The sequence below is a fragment of the Natator depressus genome, chromosome 23, assembly GCF_965152275.1.
Source record: "Natator depressus isolate rNatDep1 chromosome 23, rNatDep2.hap1, whole genome shotgun sequence".
In the NCBI taxonomy this organism is placed as follows: Eukaryota; Metazoa; Chordata; order Testudines; family Cheloniidae; genus Natator; species Natator depressus.
The window spans coordinates 8,720,848-8,742,981 of NC_134256.1; the positions used below are offsets into that span (position 1 = coordinate 8,720,848).

General features: G+C 58.5%; 1 protein-coding gene across 1 annotated transcript; it reads left to right on the plus strand.

The window, feature by feature from the left end:
• Nucleotides 1-969: 969 nt before the first annotated feature.
• Nucleotides 970-21,526, plus strand: ZSWIM9 (zinc finger SWIM-type containing 9). Its single transcript, XM_074937961.1, has 7 exons — nt 970-1,072; nt 1,778-2,068; nt 2,712-4,067; nt 7,580-7,670; nt 8,192-8,401; nt 17,757-18,013; nt 19,743-21,526. Exons 2-7 carry the CDS (start codon nt 1,821-1,823, stop codon nt 21,094-21,096), a joined length of 3,516 nt encoding a protein of 1,171 aa, XP_074794062.1. The 5' UTR covers nt 970-1,072; nt 1,778-1,820; the 3' UTR covers nt 21,097-21,526.
• The last annotated feature ends 608 nt before the right edge of the window (nt 21,527-22,134 follow it).

The window sequence follows — 22,134 nt, forward strand, 5'->3', positions numbered from 1 at the left end:
GTCCCACTAACACTCTCTCACTCCCACTTGACCAGTCCTGGCTTCCTGCCCTTTACATGATCCAGTTCTGATGCTGTCATGCAACTCCCATCTCTTCCCTGGATCTGCTGCTCCTCAGGGCTTGTACAGAGTGTGGCAGGGGTGGTGGCGGGGGCAATCAGATCCCCCCGGAGCTAACACTAAGCAATGAACAAGGCTTCACATCCAACCACCCTTGTCTATATTAGGGTGTGAAATGGGTCAGGGCCCACAGTGCCAAACCTAACCTACATCCTTGCGCCCATTCCCTGAGGGGTTAGGGCTAGAGTTAGGGATGGGTTATAGTTACGGATATGATTTTGTCACGGTAAAATTAAACAAAATTCCTGGTGCAGTCACGGGAAAACTGTACAAAATCAGGGTCTGGTGACGGCGGGGCTGAAGCGGAGCCCCGCCGCCCAGGCCTGAAGCCCGAGCCCGAGCGGGGCTGAAGCTGGCGGAAGAAGTCACAGAGACCTGCGACCAGGTCAGCTCCTTCGCTGGGGTTCGGTCTCGGAGGGGGGTTCGGATCAGGGTGCGGGCCAGGGCCAGGTGCAGGTTTAAGGCGAGAGCTCGTTCTGGGTTAGCCGGATAAACGAATGGGTTTCCCACAGGAAAAGTCCCAAACCTTCGAGTTGATTAAACAGATTTTTGGGCGGAATGGCCAGATCTGGCCACCGTTTGGTGAGAGCACCCTCACCCCCACCGGCCGCACACCCACGGACACCCGCCGGGCACACCCACTAGTCCCCGCGTGTGCACAACGCACGACCCCGGGCACACGCGGACACAGCCCCACGACTCCCCCGCCCCCCAGTCCTGCCTCCCGGCCCGCTCCGGGGTGCAGTCCAGACGCCGCCCCCCGGCGGGTCCGAGCCCCCGACCCCCGGCCCCGCACGGCCACGGAGAGACTCCCCCGCCCCCGGGCCACGCGCGGTGCACGCTGGGACACCGAGGCATTGTCCTGTCCCGGCTCCCGGCCGCCGCGCGCGCGGTGCATTGTGGGGGAGGAGCCCCGGTGCCCGGGCCCCCGGGACGGGAGGGAGCTCGGCAGGTACCGGGGGCCGGGCCCTTTGCACCGGGAGCGTCGGGGGTTGGGGCCATGGCAAGGGGGGCGCGTCGGGGGGGCCGGGCCCATTGCCCGGAGGGGGGCCCGGGGAGCGTCGGGGGGGGCCGGGCCCATTGCCCGGAGGGGGGCCCGGGGAGCGTCGGGGGGGGGCCGGGCCCATTGCCCGGAGGGGGGCCCGGGGAGCGTCGGGGGGGCCGGGCCCATTGCCCGGAGGGGGGCCCGGGGAGCGTCGGGGGGGGCCGGGCCCATTGCCCGGAGGGGGGCCCGGGGAGCGTCGGGGGGGGGCCGGGCCCATTGCCCGGAGGGGGGCCCGGGGAGCGTCGGGGGGGGGCCGGGCCCATTGCCCGGAGGGGGGCCCGGGGAGCGTAGGGGGGGGGCCGGGCCCATTGCCCGGAGGGGGGCCCGGGGAGCGTCGGGGGGGGGGCCGGGCCCATTGCCCGGAGGGGGGCCCGGGGAGCGTCGGGGGGGGGGCCGGGCCCATTGCCCGGAGGGGGGCCCGGGGAGCGTCGGGGGGGGCCGGGCCCATTGCCCGGAGGGGGGCTGGTCCCGTTGCCCGGAGCGGGGTATGGGGAGTGTCAGGAGGCTGGGACCCGGCAGCAGGAAGGGGCCAGGCAGGGCAGGCTGGTTCGGGGTGGACGGGAGGCTGCATTTCCCCCCTGCCCAGCTGACACTGTCTTGTGTCCCCTGCAGCAGTGGCAGTGGCTCCCCACGCCCACCCTCTGCCCGCAGGGCCATGGGGGACCTGGGCCTGGGCCAGGAGTTCCACACGTGGCATCAGTTCAGCAGCTTCTTCGACGACTGGTGCGAGAAGCACAAGGTGCTATTCATCATCGCCAGCCTCAAGCCGCTGATCTCGCTGCGCCAGAACCCGCTGCACTACCAGCCCAGCCTGGCCGCCACCCTGCGCTTCCGCTTCGTCCGCCTCATCTGCAAGCACAGTGGCACCTACGTGGGCCAGAGCACCGTGCAGCGCAACCGGCTGTGAGTGGGACGCCCTAGGGCTCGCTGCGGCGCTGTGCCCCCCAACTAAGTCCACACTCTGCAGCATTTAGGTTCTGCTGGCAGATCTTGCCTGCCACTGTCTTGTCTCTGCTGTTACCTGGCGCTCTGCTCTCCCCCAGTGCGGCTGGGGGCCTGTCACGTTCCCCCGGCTGTGGTGGTGGAGGGGCCCTGCCTGGGCCTGGGGGAGCTGCCATTAGCCTTGCCAGGGGATTGCTGCGCATTACTGGGTTGCGTTTGGCCTCGCCAGTAGGTCTCCAGGCTGGGCCATGACCAGTGTTAATTGTACTGGTGATGGGGCTCCCTGGCATGCCCTGGAGGCAGCAGTTTGCAGCCTGAGCCCCTCTCCCTGCTTCTGTGCTCTGTGGCACCTGGCAACATCGCCCCATGGGGCCATGGCCCCTCTCCATTTAGTCCCCCCAGGTCAAGGGATGGGTTGGGCACAAGGTGCCAACGTGGGCGGCTTGCCGGAGTGACTTACACTGCCCACATCATTGGCAACAGCGGGTGATGTCTATCTGCTTCAGCCTCACCCCTTCTGCCAGACCCTAGAGGCTGTCCCTCCCCCCTCTCCCCCTACCCCTTATGGCTGCCCTGTGCTGACCCCTCTGTTTCCCCTCCCCAGCAGCGAGAAGATCGACTGCCCGGCCTCCATCACACTGCGACTGGGCCCCAAGAAGGACCGGCTGGTGGTGATTGAGGCCAGCCTGGAGCACAACCACAAGTTGTCAGAGGTGGAGTTTGCTCACTACTTCAAGCGTCACCAGCTGGAGGCCAGCATGGGGCTGCCCATCCGCATCACCAACAGCGTGTCCAAGCGGTTCCTGGCGCCCGACCTGATCTGGAACCTGGAGGACTACAGCAAGGCCAAGGACAAGGGCATGTGCGAGCTGCTAAGCCAGCTGGATGGCCTCTTCAAGAGCGACCCGGGCGCCAAGGTCAAGCTGGTCTTCCAGGAGGACGTGGCTGTGCTCAACAGCATCTTCCTGGCCACGTCGCACATGCGGGGGCTGGTGCAGCGCTTCCCCCGCTGCCTCTACATGGACAAGGCGGCCTGCATCAACAGCGAGTTCGAGCTCTACTCGGTGCTCTGCCAGGATGGCAATGGGCGGGGCCGCGAGTGCGCCTACTGCGTGGCCCGCCGGGGTGTGCCCGATCTGGTCATCTTCATTGTGGCCTCCCTGGTGCAGAGCGCGCCTGACATCAAGCTGAAGGTGAAGTGTCTGACTGTGGGGGCGGGCATCACGGATGTGGACGCGGTGGAGGAGGTGCTGCCTTGTGCTCGGGTGCAGATCTGCCGGCTGCAGGTGCTGGAGGCGCTGTACCGCAAGGCGCGCGAGCTGGCCGTGCCCAAGGAGGACAAGGTGCGCAACCTGCTGCACAACATGGCCAACGCCAGCTCGCCTCGCGTCTACAGCCAGTACCTGAGCGACCTGGAGGACGTGGCGCCGCTGCCCTTCCTGCAGTACTACCTGGAGCACTGGCACCATAACAAGGGCACATGGGCGGAGTGCTGGGCCTTCGAGCGCAACTGCGACTGCCCTTTCCTGGAGCACATGAGCTTCCACCAGCAGAAGCTGCGCTCGGTGCTGAGCCCGCCCCTGGGGCTGGCGGCCTGCGTGCGGGGGCTGCTGGAGCTTCAGGCGCTGCGGGTGGAGATGGCGGCGCTCAATGAAGAGCGGGTGTCGGAGCTGTACCGGGCCGTGTGTCCGCCCGACAGTGCTGCGCTCATCGCTGAGGAGCTTGGCCTGGCCAAGCACGCAAACTACCACGTCAAGGAGGTGCCCGAGGGCTTCTTGCTGGATGGCGGCATCTGCTCCTTCCTGGTGAGCCGCGACCTGGCCGCCTGCTCCTGCTCCATATACGTCTCAAGCCGCCGGCCCTGCCGCCACCTTTTCGCCACCCGCCTCTGGACTGGGCAGCCCCTCTACGACCCCGGCTTGCTGCATGCCTCATCGGGCAGCGAGGGGCAGGACACCTAGCGCCAGAGGCGCAGCCCAGACTGGCACCTCCTAGCCCTGGGGCATGGCATAGCCCCACTCAGCTGCCTCCTAGTGCTGGGAGTGCTGCACAGACTGGCACCTTCTAGCACAGGGGTGCTGCACCCCCCGCCAGCGACTTCCTAGCCCCTGGGTGCCACGTGGACCAACAGCCTCAGAGCTGCTCCCAGAGCACCGCTCTGGGGGTGGAGAGGAGGAGGTTCCTGTGGGCGGAGGAGAGAACTGTCTGCCCGCAGGTCCAGGGTACAGGACTGGGGGGGACATGTGGGAAGGGCAAGTCCCCAAGGCACAAAGCTGGGGAAGCGAGGCCTCAGGACAGTGAGAAGGGGCATGGGGTGCCTGGGAGGGTCAGGGAATGGGGGGTGGGTCTGGTTGTGGAGGTGACTCTTTATAAACTTCCCATCAATAAAAAGCCTTTGGGAAAGCGCTGTCTGTGACACGGTCCAGCCAGGGGTGGGGTGGGGGCTCCCTGTGCTGTCCTCAGAGCCCCACCCCTGCCCAGGGAAACAGACTCCTGGGAGAGAGAGGTTCCCTCTGCAGGGGCAGTGCACCTCAGCTGGGATTGACAGCGACACTGGCCAGGGTTGTGAAAGCTGTCGGGTTTGTTACTCAGCGGCATACAGCACAGGCCATCCTTGGCTCAGAACAGAGAGCTGGAGGTTAAAGCAGAGCCCATTCTTGTCAGCCCAGAGCTCAGCCGAGCCGTAGGGAACCCCATTGTTTCAGCTCTGTCTCCCCCCGTCTGACTGCCTTGGTCAGTTCCCAGGGGAGAGTCCCGATTCATTCCAGCAGCCAGCCCTTATCCCCCACCTCCCCAGTCTGTGCCCAGCTTCCCTCTGGGGCGTTGGATGCTAGGTGTCCATGTCCTGGGGCCTGGGTTTGCCATTGTCTGCACGGGCGATTGGCCTTTCAGTGACCCATCTCAGCTCAGGCAGCTGGATGCCCTCCTACCTATGTCTCTTAGGGCATGTCTACACTGCAGTTGGACACCCGCAACTGGCCTGTGCCAGCTGACTCCAGCTACGTGCCTGTTCAATTGTAGTGTAGGCTTCTGGGCTTGGGTGAGCTCTGGGCCCCTCCCACCCTGCAGGGTAATAGAGCCTGTGTGCCAGCCTGAGCGTGGAAGTCTGCGCTGCAGTTCAACAGCTGAGTCAGCTGGCAGGGGCCAGACGTGGGGGTGTCGTGTGGACATACTCTTAGTAGGCCCTGAGAGCAAACAATCCCCACCATAATGATGTGACAGAGAGGGGAAACTGAGGCCCATATTGTGGTCAAATATTACAGGACATTCCCACTTTGTCCCAGGGACTTCACCATGGCCCCCTGTCCAGCCAGAGGCCAGCCCCACATTCAGCCTGTGGTGCCAGCGGGGGCAGCCTGACAGCCCTTCAGCATACCCCATGGATGAGCCCTGAGCTCTTGTCATTGCAGTACAGACCCAGGTTTTGTCTTGGTCCCAGAGTGCCCTGGGGCCTGCAGAGGGAGCAGGAGCAAGGAGTGGGAGCCCTCAGCTGGCCTTACGGGGGACCCTGGGAATATCAGCTCCTCTGCCTGAGGGTCCCAGTCAAGCAGGGAGGGCAGCAGGGGCGACCCTCCACCCCAGCCTGGTTGCCAGCCCCACCCGCACCCAGGCAAGGACAGGTGGGTTCTGGTCATGGTATTGGGCTGCTCCCCTTGAGGGCAGCCCTTGAGGGTGGTGGTACCCAAGGGGAGAGCCCCTGCCCACAGAGCCTGCTCTGTGTGTGGCCAGGGAATGAGAGGAGCCCCATTTGCCAGAGGGGGAATGGGATGGGAGCAGGTCATGGGGTCACTATCACTGTGACCTTGCACCCCTCTCATGCCCAAGATCTGCAAGTACCACTCAGTCGTGACCCAAGCCCAACTGACCCAGTGCCTCCCACCCCACTAGATAACCACTCCCATTCCACAGCCAGCAATAGAACTGGGGAGTCCTGGCTCTCCCCCCCCCCCCCCGCCCCATAATTGACAGCAATGAGCGCAAGGCGATCATTGTGCTATAGGGACAATTGATAAAGGGGGACTAGTCATCCCTGGGGGGTGTCCCACTGGGCTCTGGTCTCAACCCAGGGTTGGGCAATGGCTGTATTGTTGAGCTGGAAGGAAAGATAGACCCGTTGCTGGTGAAGCATACAGGTGAGACAGTGCGGGAGTGGTGAGCAGGGGACACACAGTACTGCAGGGTGAGCTGCATCGTTGGTACAGTGTGTGCATCCAAACAGCATGCACATCTACATGGCCAGGGGCAAGGGCACACATCTAGGAAGCAAGAGGAGGGGTCGCGTGCCGGATGTGGGGCTTGTGTCCTGGAGAGCAGGGACACTGCAAAGGATGGCAGGGTCCTGTTGGAATTGAACTGCCCAAGGCTCCCAGCGTAGGCTGTGGCTAAGAGGGTGGGTGCGTGGCTGGGCTGTATCAGCAGGGGGAGGGGATCATGTTAGTGAGACTGGTACTGGGTACAGTGTATATTCATAGTTTCACACAGTTTAAGGCCAGATGGGCTCATCTGCTCTAATCTGTATGGCCGAGGTGTTACACTGCAAACAGACACCCCTGGACCGAGCCCAGGGACTTCAGTCAGATGAAAGCATTTCAGTCCTCAGGGCACTGATTTCTGTGTGTCAGGCAGAGAGGTGAGACCGAGGGCAATGGCAGGGAATTGATCAGGTGAGATCTGCCCAATGGATCCCAGCAGGTAACCCATGCCTCAGGCTGTAGAGGAGGGTGAAACCCCCCCCAAAGCCCCTGCCAGTCTGACCTGGTGGGAAATTCCCATCCGATCCCAAATCAGGTGACCCACATATGAGAGCGAGATAGCACCCAGGCAGCTAGACAGAGGATGTTCTCATTGCAAACAAGACAGGGACGAGTGGGAAGGGGTTGGAGAAGAGCTACAAGAAGGGGGAGCTGGGAACCTGCCGGGCAGGTAGAGGCGGAAGGATCTCAGTGGATTCAGCATCTCCGCGCTGCTGGGTACCTGCCTGGGGAGGAGATTTCAGAGAGCAGGGGGCTCTGTGCTCCCCCAGCAAAGGCAAAGCCTGGCTGGAGCTGAAGCTGGATAATCCCAGACTAGCAATAAGAGGCCAATGTTTACCAGGGAGGGGAACTGACAGAACAACTGGCCTGGAACATGGGAGATTCTGCATCCCGGGCAGTCACTACATCAGGACCACAAGTATTTGCTGTAGCCCTGTCAGAAGTCAGTAGGCAGGGCTCACTGGTCGGGTTTGCCCAACCTGGGTGATGCAGAAACCAGACTGGGCCCCTTCTGGCCTTATAGTCCATTAACTGAAGACGCTCACAGGCTGTGTCTAACACCGCAGACTGTTACACAAGGCATACAACTGCTAAAGTCCACGCACGTTGCATGAGGCATACAACTGCTGAAGTCTGTATATTGCTCGGGCGTGTGCATACTTGGCTGCTTGTGTTGGTGCTCCACATACCCCACAGGAGTGCTTGTGTCGCTGCACAGTGTGGTGCACCATGGGCAGGTATCCCACGGCCATGAGCTGCTGTCCGGCACAATGCCTTTTGGGAAATTTTCACAATCTATCGTGGGACAGGTATGATTTGCGCAGGGATCTGGGAACTAGGGGGTCAAGTTCCCAGCTTGCAACTTTCTCCATCCCATAATGCCATCCATATCCCATCATTTTTGTGTCTTTTTTTAAAAATCCCCAAACCCTTTTGCTGCTCTTCTGTCTCCGCCGTCTGTGAGGGAAGCACGGAGCCTGCAGCGCTCTGCACTGTTCTCATGAACATTACAAACCCAGGATGTGCAGTTCTGTATGTGCAGACCGGCAGGAAGAGCCGCAATAATGGGGGACGTGAGATTTCTTCAAGGACACTTTGCTGAGGGACAGCAACAAACAGTTCAGGATTGTCTGTGGCATTCACAGTGGAGCACTGCTTCCAGGCCCGAGAAATGAGCACCGACTGGTGGCATCGCATCGTAATGCAGGTTGGGAGGACGAGCAGTGGCTGCAGAACTTTCAGATGGGAAAGGCCACGTTCCTGGATCTATGTGCTGAGCATGCCCCAGCCCCCCCGTGCAGGGACACCAGAATGAGGGCTGCACTGACAATGGAGAAGTGTATGGAGATCACGCTCTGGACGCTTGCAATGCTGGATTGCTGCCGGTCAGTGGGAATCATTCTGGAGTTGGAAAATCCACTCTGGGGGTGTGATGGGCCTCAGGGTCCTGCTGCACCCATCCCAGAAAAGGAGCAGTAGAGGAGTCCTCCAAGCAAGGTACCAATTTAAAGTCTGCAGACACACCCAACCAGGAAGGGAGGTGGGTGCCACGTCATTACATGGGGCCATTGTCATGTGGCGTGTAGGGCTGTTACTTGTCTCCTGCTGCGCAGGACTGTGGCTCTCAGCAATGTGCGGGACATAGAGGATGGATTTACAGCAATGGGGTTCCCAAACTGCAGTGGGGTGATAGACAACATGTACATCCCTATTTTGGCACCAGCCCGCCTCGTCACAGAGGACATCAACAGAAAGGGCTTTTTTATGATCATGCAAGTGTTGGGTGGATCATCAGTGTAGGCTGGTCAGGGAACGTGCATGACGCACATGTCTTTAAGAACACAGGACTGTGCAGAAAGCTGCGAGCAGGGACTTTCTTTCCTGAGTGGCAGATTACCGTTGGCGATCTTGAAATGCCGATAGTGATCCTGGGGGACCAGCCTGTCAGAGAGAGAGAGAGCCTGAAGTTCTGGGCCAGGTATAAGATTTGAGGCCTGAACCAGAGGCTGAGTCAAAGTTAAGCCCTGTGTTAAAGTAGCTGTTTACAAGTTTACTGTATGATCTTGGCAAAAATATCACTAGTGTTGCTAAAATACAGGCCCCCCCTGAGAAGCAACAGATATGAGGTATGTGTGAAAACACACTCCAGACGATTAGTCCAGGGCCATCCTGAGCTAACACCAGACCAGGATGTTTTGTCCCAGGAACCTGGAGCATGATACCAGGGGAGGTAACAAGCAGATGTCCTGAACCAGGGAGAGTTGTTTGTCTCAGTCTATAAATACTGGGGTGCCTCGCTTTATCTCTTTGTGCGGCCTGGGGGACAGCAGAAATTCCTGCAACTGACTGAATCGCTCCTTGCCACAGGGCACTCGTGTTAGCATGCCTGTAGCTCCTCTGGGGTGCTAGGATTGTGTCTTGAGGGCACTAAACCTGGCCGAGTGCCTTTGTCAGAGAGCAGTGCCGATAGTCATTCTTGAATAACACCGAGGTCTGTGGAAGTAGCTAGGGGGAGTTTATGCTTGCATTGAGAACACTGGCTTTTTTACGGCAAAGACATGGAGCAGCTGTAACAACTCAAAGCAACGACACTTCAGCCTTCTGCATTTGACAACACAGCCTAGCCCCGGCTCATAAAGCCGTACAGCGGCCACATCGACAGCGCCAAGGAAGGGTTCAACTTCTTCCGGCTCAGCAGTTGCAGAATGACAGCTGAATGTGCTTTTGGTGGATAGACAGGGCGCTGGTATTGTTTACTCAGTAAGTTGGATCTCTGTGCAAAAAATACCTCTGTGGCTTACAGCTGCCTGCTGTGTCCTGTGAGGTGAAGGGGGGCAAGCTGCCGGCAGGGTGAAGGGCAGAGCTGGGGTGGCTCTCTGCTGAGCTTGAACAGCCAGACACAAGGGCCAGTACAAGAGCCCAGCGTGGAGCTGTGCAGTTGAGGGAGGCTTTGAAAGCACTGTAACGGTTAGCCACAGCAGCGTTCTGTGTGGAGCGTTTTCGGGCCTAGCGCTTTGAGTGCTGCTAGGACCTGCATCATGCTTGCTGGACATGTAGAGATGTGGCTAGGTGCCTTTCTGGAGCTGTGAACTCGGCGGCGCTTGCTGCATGTGCCCAAGTCCTGCTTGCTTTGAGGGCCATTCTGCAATAAGTGTCATGAACTAATAAAGAAAACTTGATTTTCCAAAATTAGAACTTTATCGAGTGGGTAAAAAACAGTGCAGAAAACCAATGGGCAAAGAAACCCGCAGGCCATGTTAGACCCATTTTTAACATAACTTAATGGGGTGAAAATGTAAAATTAGAAAGGAAGTAAACATTACTGTCCATTTGAGTGCACATATGCTGCCCGTTGTGGGTACGCATACAGCAGCTGGGGCAAGCCGTGGTTTTCCTCCCTGTCCCCCGGCGTGGCGTAGTAGGGGTAAGGATGCGGCCTGTGGTGCCCCATGGTATGGTGAGGGGTGTAGGGAGCAGTGACTGGAGGTCTCCAAGGACTGCAAAGGGTGGAGAGTCAGATTGTTGGACCTGTAGGTCCGCCAGGATCTGCAGCGTTTGGTTTGTTACCTACCTGAGAAGTCCCATTATGTCCTGGTGCAGTTCCCTCTCTTTGTCTTGCTGGCACTCCTGGGCTGTTCTTCTGTCTGCTCTTTCCTTCTCTAGGCTGTCTGTCAAGTGGGCCATCCAGGGCCTTTGTTCACAGTCCAAGGCAGCAATGGCTGCAGAGTCTCAGTGAATGTGTCCTCGCTAGTCCTCTTCTTCCTTTGCCTCAAGGATGCAATGGCAGCAGCTATGATGAAAACAATCACCGTACCCCTGGATTTACAGTCACAAGGGAACTATATGTTTCCAACCTCCCTTCTCTTACTCCCATAAACCCTTTTAACAAGACATGCCTATTGACACTTGAGCTTTGGAACGCCTCGGCACAGCACTGCTCTCCAGCCCCAGCCGTAGTGAGTATGGCCTGCTGGGGGGTGGGGGGAAGGATTTTCTCTGACATGATGTAAAATTTTGGTCCCTATTCCACAGGTATGAGTACAGGGCAATGGCACTGAATATTGGCACTGTTTTCCACAGGCGGTGGTGATCTTAGCTGATCTCTCACTCCTGAGGGTCACAAAGCACAGAGATCTCGGCTGCTACTGGTGTCCTGAAGCCGCCCAGGCCCATATGCCAATAGCCTGTGTACTGCGATGGTGCCAGGTGAACGCATTGCAGAGTGGCATGGTATAGTGTCCTACGGTGGGGGAAGAAATAAGGCAGCCCTCTCTAGAAACCTTTGGGAGAGGATTGCAGAGAATCTGCACGAACCTTTCCTGGAGATCTCTCAGGAGGATCCAAGGGTCATAAAGCGTTCCTCGTGACACCGCCTACAACCCAACAGGAGAATGAAAAGCAGATGCCAGCCCAACCTCTGTTTGTTGCACCACTACCTCTTCTCGTAAGAGTCAAACAAGGAAACATCAATAGATATGTCAGGTTAACTTGGGGAAGGGCTGGGCACCATCTTTAAATTTAAACACTGTAAGGGAAAATGCATGCACGTGCTTCCCTGCGTTCCCCTCCCCTCATCCGTGCTTGACTGGCGGGACTGGCTAGACTGTGGTCCTGGCTTGCAGCTTGGCTGGAGTTCTCCGGTGCGTCTCCCCCTCCTCCTCACTCTTCTCTGTCTCGGGCTCCTCCAAAGTAACCCCAGCATGCTGGTGGGGTCTCCGCCATGGTTCCCTACAGAAGTGGCAGGTGGGCAGCACTAGATCGACTGTTGGCCTCCCTGGTCTTGTGGTATCCCTGGCGAAATTCCTTTGATTTCATGTTGCACTGCTGCTGATCCCTGTCGTACCGCTGTGCAATCTGGGTGTAGATGTCCATGTTTCTGCAGCTGTTCCGTAGCTATGTATGCACAGTCTCTTCTCCCCACAGGCCCAGGAGATCCACTATCTCCTGTCTGCTCCAGGCAGGAGCGTGGAGCTGGTGTAATTCACCTCTGGCATGGCTCGTTGTGCACCTGCACGTAACAACGGTGAGCTGAGAAGTGTGCTTGCCAAGCTGGGCTGTCAGGAAAAGGCATTTCAAAACCGGAAGTGGGGAGATGGCTTCCGGTCTCTGTGAGCCCAGGTCCTGGGCAGTGGAGTTCACAGTTGTGAGCAGGGCAGTCACTGTGACAGGGAATTGGACATGGTGGGGCAGCTCCTAGAGGACTGCTGGGGTCAACAAGCATCATGTAGCGTGTATGTTCGCACTGCATCAGCCTCAGCAGGTCTGCTCCATGCTGTTGGGGGACATGGGTTGGCTACTCACAGTAACAGGGCACACATGTCGGCGGGGGACACACGTGCAAAAATGGGTTGACGCAAGGCATCTTCTGTCAGCCTAACTTTGTAGTGCAGACCAGGCCTCAGAGGGCATGTGCATTTCCTCACTCCACCCCAGCATTGTGTAGCCTCGGGGTGCCTTCCGTCCAGCCTCAGTGCCCGTATTCCCCCGACAAGGAGAGGTTGCAAGCCAGCCGATCTCTGCCCACAGGTGTTATGCTAGTCTCTAAATCCCAACTCTGTCTTTAGGCCTTTCCCATGGGTCCCTGGCGCTGCGCTCTCAGCATGGCCATACACTTGCTGTGTTGTCACGCCTTACGGCAGTGCCCAGATGGGAACGATACAGAGTTCCTGGTATGGGCCCCGCAACGGGACTGGGGGAACCAGCTTTCTACCCACTAGCCCTGCTCTCCCCTCGGCACTGGGCCAGTGTCACGACTTATCAGCCAGCCCAGTCCATAGATGCTGTCTGCTCTATGCAGGGATGGCAATGCCAGGACACACACTGTTACCCCTCTGTGGTGCTGCATCCACACTAGAGTTGGCCTCTCTGTAGCAGACAAGGAGGGTAAAAGCTCTACAGTCCATGGGCAGAGGCTTCCAACTCCCTAGAGACCCTCCTGCAGCTTTTCCCACCCTGTCATTGCTCCCTAGAGGGTTAGGAGTACTTGTGGCACCTTAGAGACTAACAAATTCATTTGAGGATAAGCTTTCATGAGCTTAGTAACACCCATTGTTTCATGTTCTCTGTGTATATAAAATCCCCTTACTGTATTTTCCACTGCATGCATCCGATGAAGTGAGCTGTAGCTCACGAAAGCTTATGCTCGAATAAATTTGTTAGTCTCTAAGGTGCCACAAGTCCTCCTTTTCTTTTTGCAAATACAGACTAATAAGACTGCTACTCTGAAACCTAGAGGGTTTGGGGGCTACACTGCATGTGGGGGAGCTGGGGGGAGGGCTGGGTGAGGGCTACAGCAGTGTATTGTGGGAACTGGGGCTGGATGACAGCTTCTAGTGTATCCTGGAGACTGGCAGGGGGTGAGGGCTGCATGGCATTGTGGGAAGCAGGGGCTGGGTGAGGGCTGCAGTGAATTGTGGGGCAGGTTAGGGGGCTGGGTCTGCAGTGCAGGGGGGGACCCTTGAGGGCTGCGGTGCATTGTGGGAAGTGGGGGCTGGGTGAGGGCTGCAGAGCACTGTGGGGCGGGTTAGGGGGTTGGGTCGGCAGTGCAGTGGGGGACCCTTGAGGGGAGGGCTGCAGTGCATTGTGGGAAGTGGGGGCTGGGCGAGGGCTGCAGTACATTGTAGGGCGGGTTAGGGGGCTGGGTCGGCAGTGCAGTGTGGGACCCTTGAGGGGAGGGGAGGGGAGGGCTGCGGTGCATTGTGGGAAGCGGGGGCTGGGCGAGGGCTGCAGAGCACTGTGGGGCGGGTTAGGGGGTTGGGTCGGCAGTGCAGTGGGGGACCCTTGAGGGGAGGGCTGCTGTGCATTGTGGGAAGTGGGGGCTGGGCGAGGGCTGCAGAGCATTGTGGGGTGGGTTAGGGGGCTGGGTCGGCAGTGCAGTGGGGGACCCTTGAGGGGAGGGGAGGGCTGCGGTGCATTGTGGGAAGCGGGGGCAGGGCGAGGGCTGCGGTGCATTGTGGGAAGCGGGGGCAGGGCGAGGGCTGCAGAGCACTGTGGGGCGGGTTAGGTGGCTGGGTCGGCAGTGCAGTGGGGGACCCTTGAGGGGAGGGGAGGGGAGGGGAGGGGAGGGCTGCGGTGCATTGTGGGAAGCGGGGCAGGGCGAGGGCTGCAGAGCACTGTGGGGCGGGTTAGGTGGCTGGGTCGGCAGTGCAGTGGGGGACCCTTGAGGGGAGGGGAGGGCTGCGGTGCATTGTGGGAAGCGGGGCAGGGCGAGGGCTGCGGTGCATTGTGGGAAGCGGGGCAGGGCGAGGGCTGCAGTGCATTGTGGGGGCTGGTGCTCCAGTCTCGGCTATTGCTGTTTGTGGAGCATCCTGGTGCTGCCGGGCTGGTGAGCTGGGCGGGACCCGCAGCAGGCTGCAGCTCGGGGCTGGCCGGGGCGGGGGTTGACCTGCGCGGGGGGCTGGTGGTCAGGGCTGGACCCACACAGGGCAGAAGCTGGTGCTCGGGGCTGTCGGTGGGTCCCTCCTGGTCCGATCCCAGCTCCGTGCAGGGCTCGGGGTGGCAGGGCTGGGCAGAGGCGCTGGGGCTGGCTGCGGGGTTGGGAATCGATGGGGCTGGGCGAGCAGCTCGGGGGAGTGCAGCTCAAGGGGTGGACAAGGGAGCGGGTGTGTGAGAGAGAGCTGGCTGAGGAGCTCGCTGGACCATTCATGTTGATTTTTTAATACGTCCTGGAGCGCTGGGATAATTCCAGAAGACTGGAAGAAAGCTGACGTTGTGCCAATATTTAAAAAGGGGGTAACCTGCGTAGTTATAGCCCTGTCAGCCTGACATCAATTCCAGGCAAGATAATGGAGCAGCTGATACAGGACTTGATTAATAAAGAAGGGTACTATAATTAATGCTAATCAACATGAAAAATTAACTTGATTTTTGTGGATGAGATTACAAGTTTGGTTGTTATAGGTAATAAAGTTGATGTAACAGACTTAGACTTCTGTAAGAGGTTTGACTTGGTACCACATGACATTGTGATTAAAAAACTAGAACAGTATAAAATGAACATGGTCCACACTGAATGGATTAAAAACTGGTTGATAGGGCTCAAAGTGTAATTGTAAACGGGGAATGGTCATCGGTTGGGTATGATTCCAGTGTGTGCCGCAGGGACCAGTTCTTGGACCTTTGCTGTTTAACATAAAATATCACTCATAAAGTTTGAAGTTGATACAAAAATTGGGGGAGTAGCAAATAATGAAGAGGACAGGTCACTGATACAGAGTGATCTGATTCGCTTGGTAAACTGGGCACAAGCAAACAATGTGCATTTTAATACAGCTAAATGTAAATGTATACATCTAGCGACAAAGAATGCAGGTCATATTTACATGGTGAACTCTCTCTGGGGAAGCAGTGACTCTGAAAAAGATTTGGGGATCATGATGGACAGTCAGGTGAATATGAGCTCCCAGTGTGACACTGTAGTTAAAAGAGCTAATGCAATCCTGGGATGCATAAATGGGGGTCTTGAGTAGGAGTAGAGAGTATTTTACCCCTATATTTTGCACTGGTGTCCAGTTCTGGTGTCCACCATTCAAGAAGGATATTGATCAATTGCGGTGGGTTCAGAGAAGAGCCACAAGAATGATTAAAAGATTTGATAACCTGCCTTATAGTGGGAGACTCAGGGAGCTCAATCTGTTTAGTGTAACAAAGAGGAGGTTAAGGGGGGTTGATCACAGACTATGAGTACCTAGATGGGGAACAAATAGCTGATAATGGGCTCTTCAGTCTAGCAGAGGGAGGTCTAACACGATCCAATGGGTGGAAGTTGAAGCTAGACAAATTCAGACCAGAAATAAGGTGTACATTTTAACTGAGAGGTTTCAGAGTAACAGCCGTGTTAGTCTGTATTCGCAAAAAGAAAAGGAGGACTTGTGGCACCTTAGAGACTAACCAATTTATTTGAGCATGAGCTTTCGTGAGCTACAGCTCATATGCATCCGATGAAGTGAGCTGTAGCTCACGAAAGCTCATGCTCAAATAAATTGGTTAGTCTCTAAGGTGCCACAAGTACTCCTTTTCTTTTTATTTTAACTGAGAGTAATGAACCATTGGAAGAATTTCCCAAGGGTCATGGTGGATTCTCCATCACTGGCCATTTCTGACTCAAGAGTGGATGTTTTTGTAATAGATCTGCTCTAGGAATTATTTTGGGGAAGGTCTCTGGCCTGTGCTATACAGGAGGTCAGAGTAGATGAACAAAGTGGTCCCTTCTGGATTTGGAATCTATGGTGTGGGGGAGGGACTGTGTGTGTGACACAGAGGGGTATGATATGGGAGGGTGTGACACAATAAGGGCTCTGTGTGTGATACAGGGGGTGTGTGACATGGGGATTTGACACTAAAAGGGGGCTGAATTTGTGTGACGGGAGCATATGATTGGGACCCCAGGGTATATGTATATGACTCAGGGTGTATGACAAGGTGTGTGACACAGTGGAGGCTGTGAAACATGAGGGGTGTATGACATGGGAATGTGACACACAATGAGGCAGTGTGATTGTGACATGGGGGGATGGGAAGTTCATTATGATGTGCCGTGGCTGTAGGGTACCTGAGAGCACTGTGCCATAGAAACTTCACCCAAGCGGGGAAATGGCGGCCCCTGGCCGATACAGCCTGTGAAATTTGCCAGAGCTGCTAGTCTGTCTGTGGAATCTCATGGGGTGGGGTTAGTTCCAGAAAACCTGAGATGCCACCAGCACAGAACTCAGCCTATGGAAACAATGACAGGTGCCACCCGCCCTTCTGTATGACACAGCCCGAGAGTTCAGCTAGTCACCCTCCTCTGCTGGGCCCAATAACTTGTATCTGACTAAAGCAGCTTCCAGAAGAGCATTCAGCCTGGACCTGAATCCAGCGAGCGATGGGGATGCATCCGCAACAGTTATTCAACATCCTTTATAAACATGGACACCAGAACAGCATGCAGAAATCCAAGGCCTGCCCCACCAATGCCGTACCCAGAGGGAAAACTGCCTCCTACCTCCCTATCCAGCCAAAGGTCACTTTAGCCCGTGTTGCCACAGCATTGCCTTAGGAGCCCCTGTTGAGGTGTTTGTCCCCTGTGAGCCCTAAATCCCTTTTCGGGTCCCTGCTTTCTAGGGGCCAGCCCCTGTGCGGTCAGTGTGACCTGCATCCCTTGTTCCTAGACGCATGACCTTGCGTCAGGCTGCATTAAACACACTCTGTTTGAATGGGCCCAGCTGACCAAGCTGTGCAGTTTGCCTGGTCTGGCTGCCCTGGCCTCGTTGCTGATTACTGCTCGCTGGTCTGTGTGTCAGCCGTGAATGCTCTTCTCAGCTGGGAGTTTGTATTTCCTGCCTGATCGCTGATGAAAATGCAGACTAGCATCAGGCCGGGAGCTGGTCCCTGCAGAGCCCACTTGATGGGGGTCCCACGGATGACTGTGCTCGGAGAGCTGTCATGTAGCTAGCTGTTAATCTGCTGAACGTGTGTGTTTGTGTGTGTGAGAGAGAGAGACAGACAATGGGCATGTGTGATAGCAGGCTGCTGGTGTGGGGTGCCCCACGGGCTGAGGGGTTTGTGAAGCTGCATGGGAACATGATCTATACACAGTGGGGGTTCGATACATACCCCAGCTCCCTCCTGCCCCTCTCTCAGTGTCACACCAGAGCTGCCCTGAGGCTGAGGGATGCGGATACTGGGGAGTCACAGCAGTTACTGGGGGGCAGCGCTGGTTGGGCTGAACAGCAAGGGCAGGTGCCCAGAGGACGTGGGCTGGGGGGCTGAGTCTGTGCAGCTGTGAGCCCCTTCCTGGTGCCCCTCTGCTCCGTCCCTGGTCAGGAGGCTGGCTGAGGGGTGCCTGGTGTGCTGTGGGTCTCCAGCACTGAGCTCTGTACCCTGCCTGTCCCGGTGCTGACCCCAGCTGTCCCCAGCAGGCCCAGCCACCCCGCGGGATGGAGGAGGACGAGCTGCAGGAGAAGGAGTTCTTCTCGTGGGAGGAGTTCAGCGCCTTCTTCGACGCCTGGTGCGAGCGCAGGAAGGTCCTGTTCTTTGTGAAGAACTCGGTGCCGCTCAGCAAGTGCAAGTGGGCAACGGCGCCCCCACGGCCTGACGTGGTGGAGGCCCTCAAGTACAGCTCCGTGCGCCTGGTCTGCAAGGACTTTCGTGGCTCCAGCAAGCCTGACCAGGGGTGAGGACCCACTGTGGGCGGGCCATGGGGGGTGGGCAGTTCGGCAGAGGGGCAGCACACGCAGAAGGGCTGGGGGAGGCACAGGGACACAGCTGGGCAGGACGGTTAAGCGCCAAACTGGGCATGTACCATCTCCCCCGTGGGGCTCCTGTGCATTGTGGTGTCCACCAGAGCCCACCTGCAAAGCAGAGTCTAACTGGGCCAGGGCTTGGAGCCCATATCCTTGCTGTGTGGGTCTCAGTAGGGAGCACTCTCCCCTGACAGTAAGTGCTGGCCCCGATGCCCGGCCGGCGCTAGGGGGTCTGTGCTGAAGGTAGCTGAGTGGCTGATCTAGATGTAAAATTGTAGTCTTCCTCGCTTGTAGTTAAAACAATCCCATGGAGACTTCCCTTAAGAGCTGGGGTGAGAACCCAGGTATCCTGCTGAAACACTAAGATGGCTACAACCCCCATTTCTGTCCTCTGTCTGACTCCCCTTCCTGCTCTCAACTGTTGTGCACTGGTTCTGTGTGACTTTTAAACAGCCCTCATGTCCCACCCCAGAGGCAGTTGCATCACAGTACCGGGCAAGGAATCCCTGTATAAAAAGCCTCCACACCCCAGGCACGGGATCCCTCTCTAGCCTTTTCCTATGTCCCATTGGGGCTGAGAGGTGCGTGGCTGCTGTCAGTGTGTGTTACCCTAGGCAGGAGCGCGGTCTGATGTGGGTGAGGCTGTGATGGGACAAAGCTTACATCCCTCGGCACTGCCAGACTGGAACAGCCCCAGGCTGCCTAGCTCCATATCCGAGGGTGGCAGCACCTGCTGCTGTGGGAGCTGCCCGAATCCCCGCAGTGGGGAGTGCTGGCATAGCCTGCCCCAGGGAACTCCCCCCGGCTCCTGTCAATCTGTGGCTGGCTGGGAGGTGGGTCATCTCCCTGCCCCATTTAATCCTGACTAATAATTAACAACAGTCCCCAGCTCTTATCTAGTCCTTTCCCTTGTAGAGCTCACAGCGCTTTACCCACTGTACAGAGGGGAAACTGAGGCACAGAGAAGGGACAGGACTTGCCCAAGGGCATACACCAGGCAGAGCTGAGAACAGAACCCAGCTCTTCTGTGGCCTAGTGCAGAGCTCTATCCAGTAGGCCACACTGCCTCAGTAATGCTGGGTGTTCTTGTTATCCAGACAAAGGCGCAGCTCCACTCTGAGCCCTGCTCGGCCCTGGCCCCGCGCTTCCTTGTGGTAGTGAGTTCCCCAGGCCTATAGCACTGTGAGGGAAGGATTTCTGCCTGTCTCATTGCCCATGTCCTGGTTCCTGCCTCATGAGAGAGGGGAGCAGAGGTACCCGTTTCCTGTCTCTGTCCCAATTGATGCTGTAGGTCCCTCTGTCCCATCCTTTCCCTGCAGTAACCTGCTTGGGCTCTTCAGCCCCCCAGTCGGGAGCCCCGCCCGCACAATATCTGAGCTCCAGCTGGCATGGCTCTGGGGTCTCCCCAGGAGACCTGCAGTGGAGTGCCCTCATCCCAGGGCAGTGAGCCGGTGAGCCAGGCCCCTACTACTAGAGCTAATGGAGGCTCCATGCACACAGGTATATGCTGGACAGGCCCCTTTGCAGCCCTGCACTGGTACCCGCCAGGCATGGGGTGAGCATAGGCCCCGCTCTGCCAGCTCCCACAGCTGCCTCCTGGCCCATGGGTGAGGCGTGTGCTGGGGTCCCAGCGTGCTCAGCCTCTCTCTCTGCCCACAGGGAGCAGCAGAAGGGCTGCTGCGCCAGCATTGTGCTGAAGATGAGCCCCAAGAAGGACCGGCTGATCGTCACCGAGTGCCAGCTGGCCCACAACCACGCCCTGTGCCCCATCGAGTTTGCCTACTACTTCAAGAAGGGCTACCTGATGGCCAACTCGTGCCTGCCGGTGCGCACCACCAACAAGATCTCCAAGCAGTTTGTGGGGGGGCCGGACGTGCGGCGCCTGCTCTCCTACTGTAAGAGCCGTGACCATGGGGTGCTGGACGTGCTGACAGTGCTGGACGGGCTCTTTGCCAGTGACCCCAGCGCCAAGGTCAAGCTGGTCTTCATGGAGGACAAGGTCATCGTCCAGACTATCTTCTTCCTGAGCTCACGCATGATGGCGCTGAGCCGGCGCTTCCCGCTCATGCTGTTCTTCGACCGCATGGTGGGGCTGAACGAGGAGTTTGACCTGTATTCGGTGCTGTGCGTGGACGGGGCGGGGCGCGGCCGCGAGGTGGCCTACTGCCTGACGCAACGGGAGACGCCCGACCTGCTACGCTTCACGCTGGCCTCGCTGGTGCAGAGCGTGCCTGAGGTCAAGCTGCAGGTGCGGTGCATCACGCTGGGCGTGGAGATCGCCCACCTGGAGGCGGTGAAGGAGCTGCTGCCCAACGCCCGCGTGCAGATCTGTCGCTCCCAGGTGCTGGAGACACTCTTTAGCAAGGCGCAGGAGCTGGGCGCCGCCGAAGACGAGCGCATCTGGCCCCTGCTCTGCCGGCTGGCTGCGGCCAAGTCACCGGCCGCCTACCAGCAGGCAGTGCAGGAGATGAAGGCCATTCTCCCCCCGCGCTTTGTGCGCTACTTCCGGCGCCATTGGCAGCCGCGCAGTGAGATGTGGGTGCAGTTCTGGGCCTTTGAGACAGCCCGCAACGTCAACGCCTGCGAGCTGCTCAAGCAGCACCAGCGCCGGCTGCTGGCAGCCCTCAGCCCCTCGCCCACCGTAGCCCAGTGCATGCTGGACCTGCTGGCCATGCAGGTGGGCAGCGAGGCCCACGAGCTGGACGAGGGAGAGCTGGCCACACACTACCGTGCCATCTGCAAGCCGGAGCCGGCTGGCCTGATCGAGGAGGAGCTGGGCTTTGCACGGCACGGCCGCTACCACTTCCAGGAGACAGCCGAGGGCTACCTGCTCCACGACGGCCTGTCTGAGTTTGCTATGGACCAGGCCCTGACACGCTGCTCCTGCTCCATCTACACCTCCAGCCTGCTGCCCTGCCGCCACCTCTTCGCCACGCGTCTGCGCACTGGGCTGGCACTCTTCGACCCTGGCCTGCTACACAGGAACCGGGCAGCACTTCTGGGCGCATGCTAGGGCCGTGGGGCATGGACCCCAGCTGCTCCGGGTGCTTACTGTGTAAGTTAGGGGGACAGGCACTGGTGCAGGGCTGGCTGCACATCGGCAGCTCACACAGCAGGGGAGAAGCCAGCCCATTGCCATGATGGCGGTGCTCCGCAATGACGTCAGGATGGATGGGATACCTGGGTGCTGGTCCTGTTTGACTTGTTTTCACAAAAAAGAGAAAGTGGCGGGTGGTGCTGTCCTGTAGCTGAGAACACCTACAGCCAGTGCCAGGCAGGGACCGCAGTGGGTTGGGTGCCTATCATGGGCCTGATGCTGCTTTCCCATAGCTCAGAGCACCTGCAGCCCAGGCCGGGTAGAGATCCCGAGGTGTCTGTGTACCCATGGTGGGCTGGGCACTGCTGGCCCATAGCTGAGAGCACCCTGATCCCGCTGGCAGAGGTGGGTGGGCGGATGTTGCCATGTGGGGTGACACGCTTTGGGGTGTGTGCACTGGCAGAGGTGGGTGGGAGGATAGTGCTGTGCGGGGTGTGATGCTCTGGGGTGTCTGCGCTGGCAGAGGATGGTGGGTGTATGATGCCATGCCTGGTGTGACACTTTGGGGTGTCTGTGCTGGCAGAGGTTGGTGGGTGGACAATGCCACGTGGGGTGTGATGCTCTGGGGTGTCAGTGCTGGCAGTGGCGGGTGGGAGGATGGTGCCATGTGGGGTTTGACGCTTGGGGGTGTCTGCGCTGACAGTGGTGGGTGGGCTGATGGTGCCATGTGAGGTGTGACGCTCGGGAGTGTCTACGCTGGCAGGGGCGGACGGATGGTGCCATGTGGGATGTGACACTTCAAGGGTGTCTGCGCTGGCAGTGGTGGGTGGGAGGATGGTGCCATGTGGGCTGTGATGCTCTGGACTGTCTGCGCTGACAGTGGTGGGTGGGCGGATGGTGCCATTTGGGGTGTGACGCTCAGGAGTGTCTACGCTGGCAGGGGCGGGCGGATGGTGCCATGTGGGGTGTGACACTTCAAGGGTGTCTGTGCTGGCAGAGGTGGTTGGATGGATG

Excerpts from the sequence above, each read along its gene's own strand:
- ZSWIM9 (XM_074937961.1), top strand. The coding sequence starts at position 1,821 with ATGGGGGACCTGGGCCTGGGCCAGGAGTTCCACACGTGGCATCAGTTC. Across the intron at positions 2,069-2,711 it reads ACCGTGCAGCGCAACCGGCT|CAGCGAGAAGATCGACTGCC; the intron begins GTGAGTGGGACG and ends TCCCCTCCCCAG. Across the intron at positions 18,014-19,742 it reads TCCAGCAAGCCTGACCAGGG|GGAGCAGCAGAAGGGCTGCT; the intron begins GTGAGGACCCAC and ends CTCTGCCCACAG.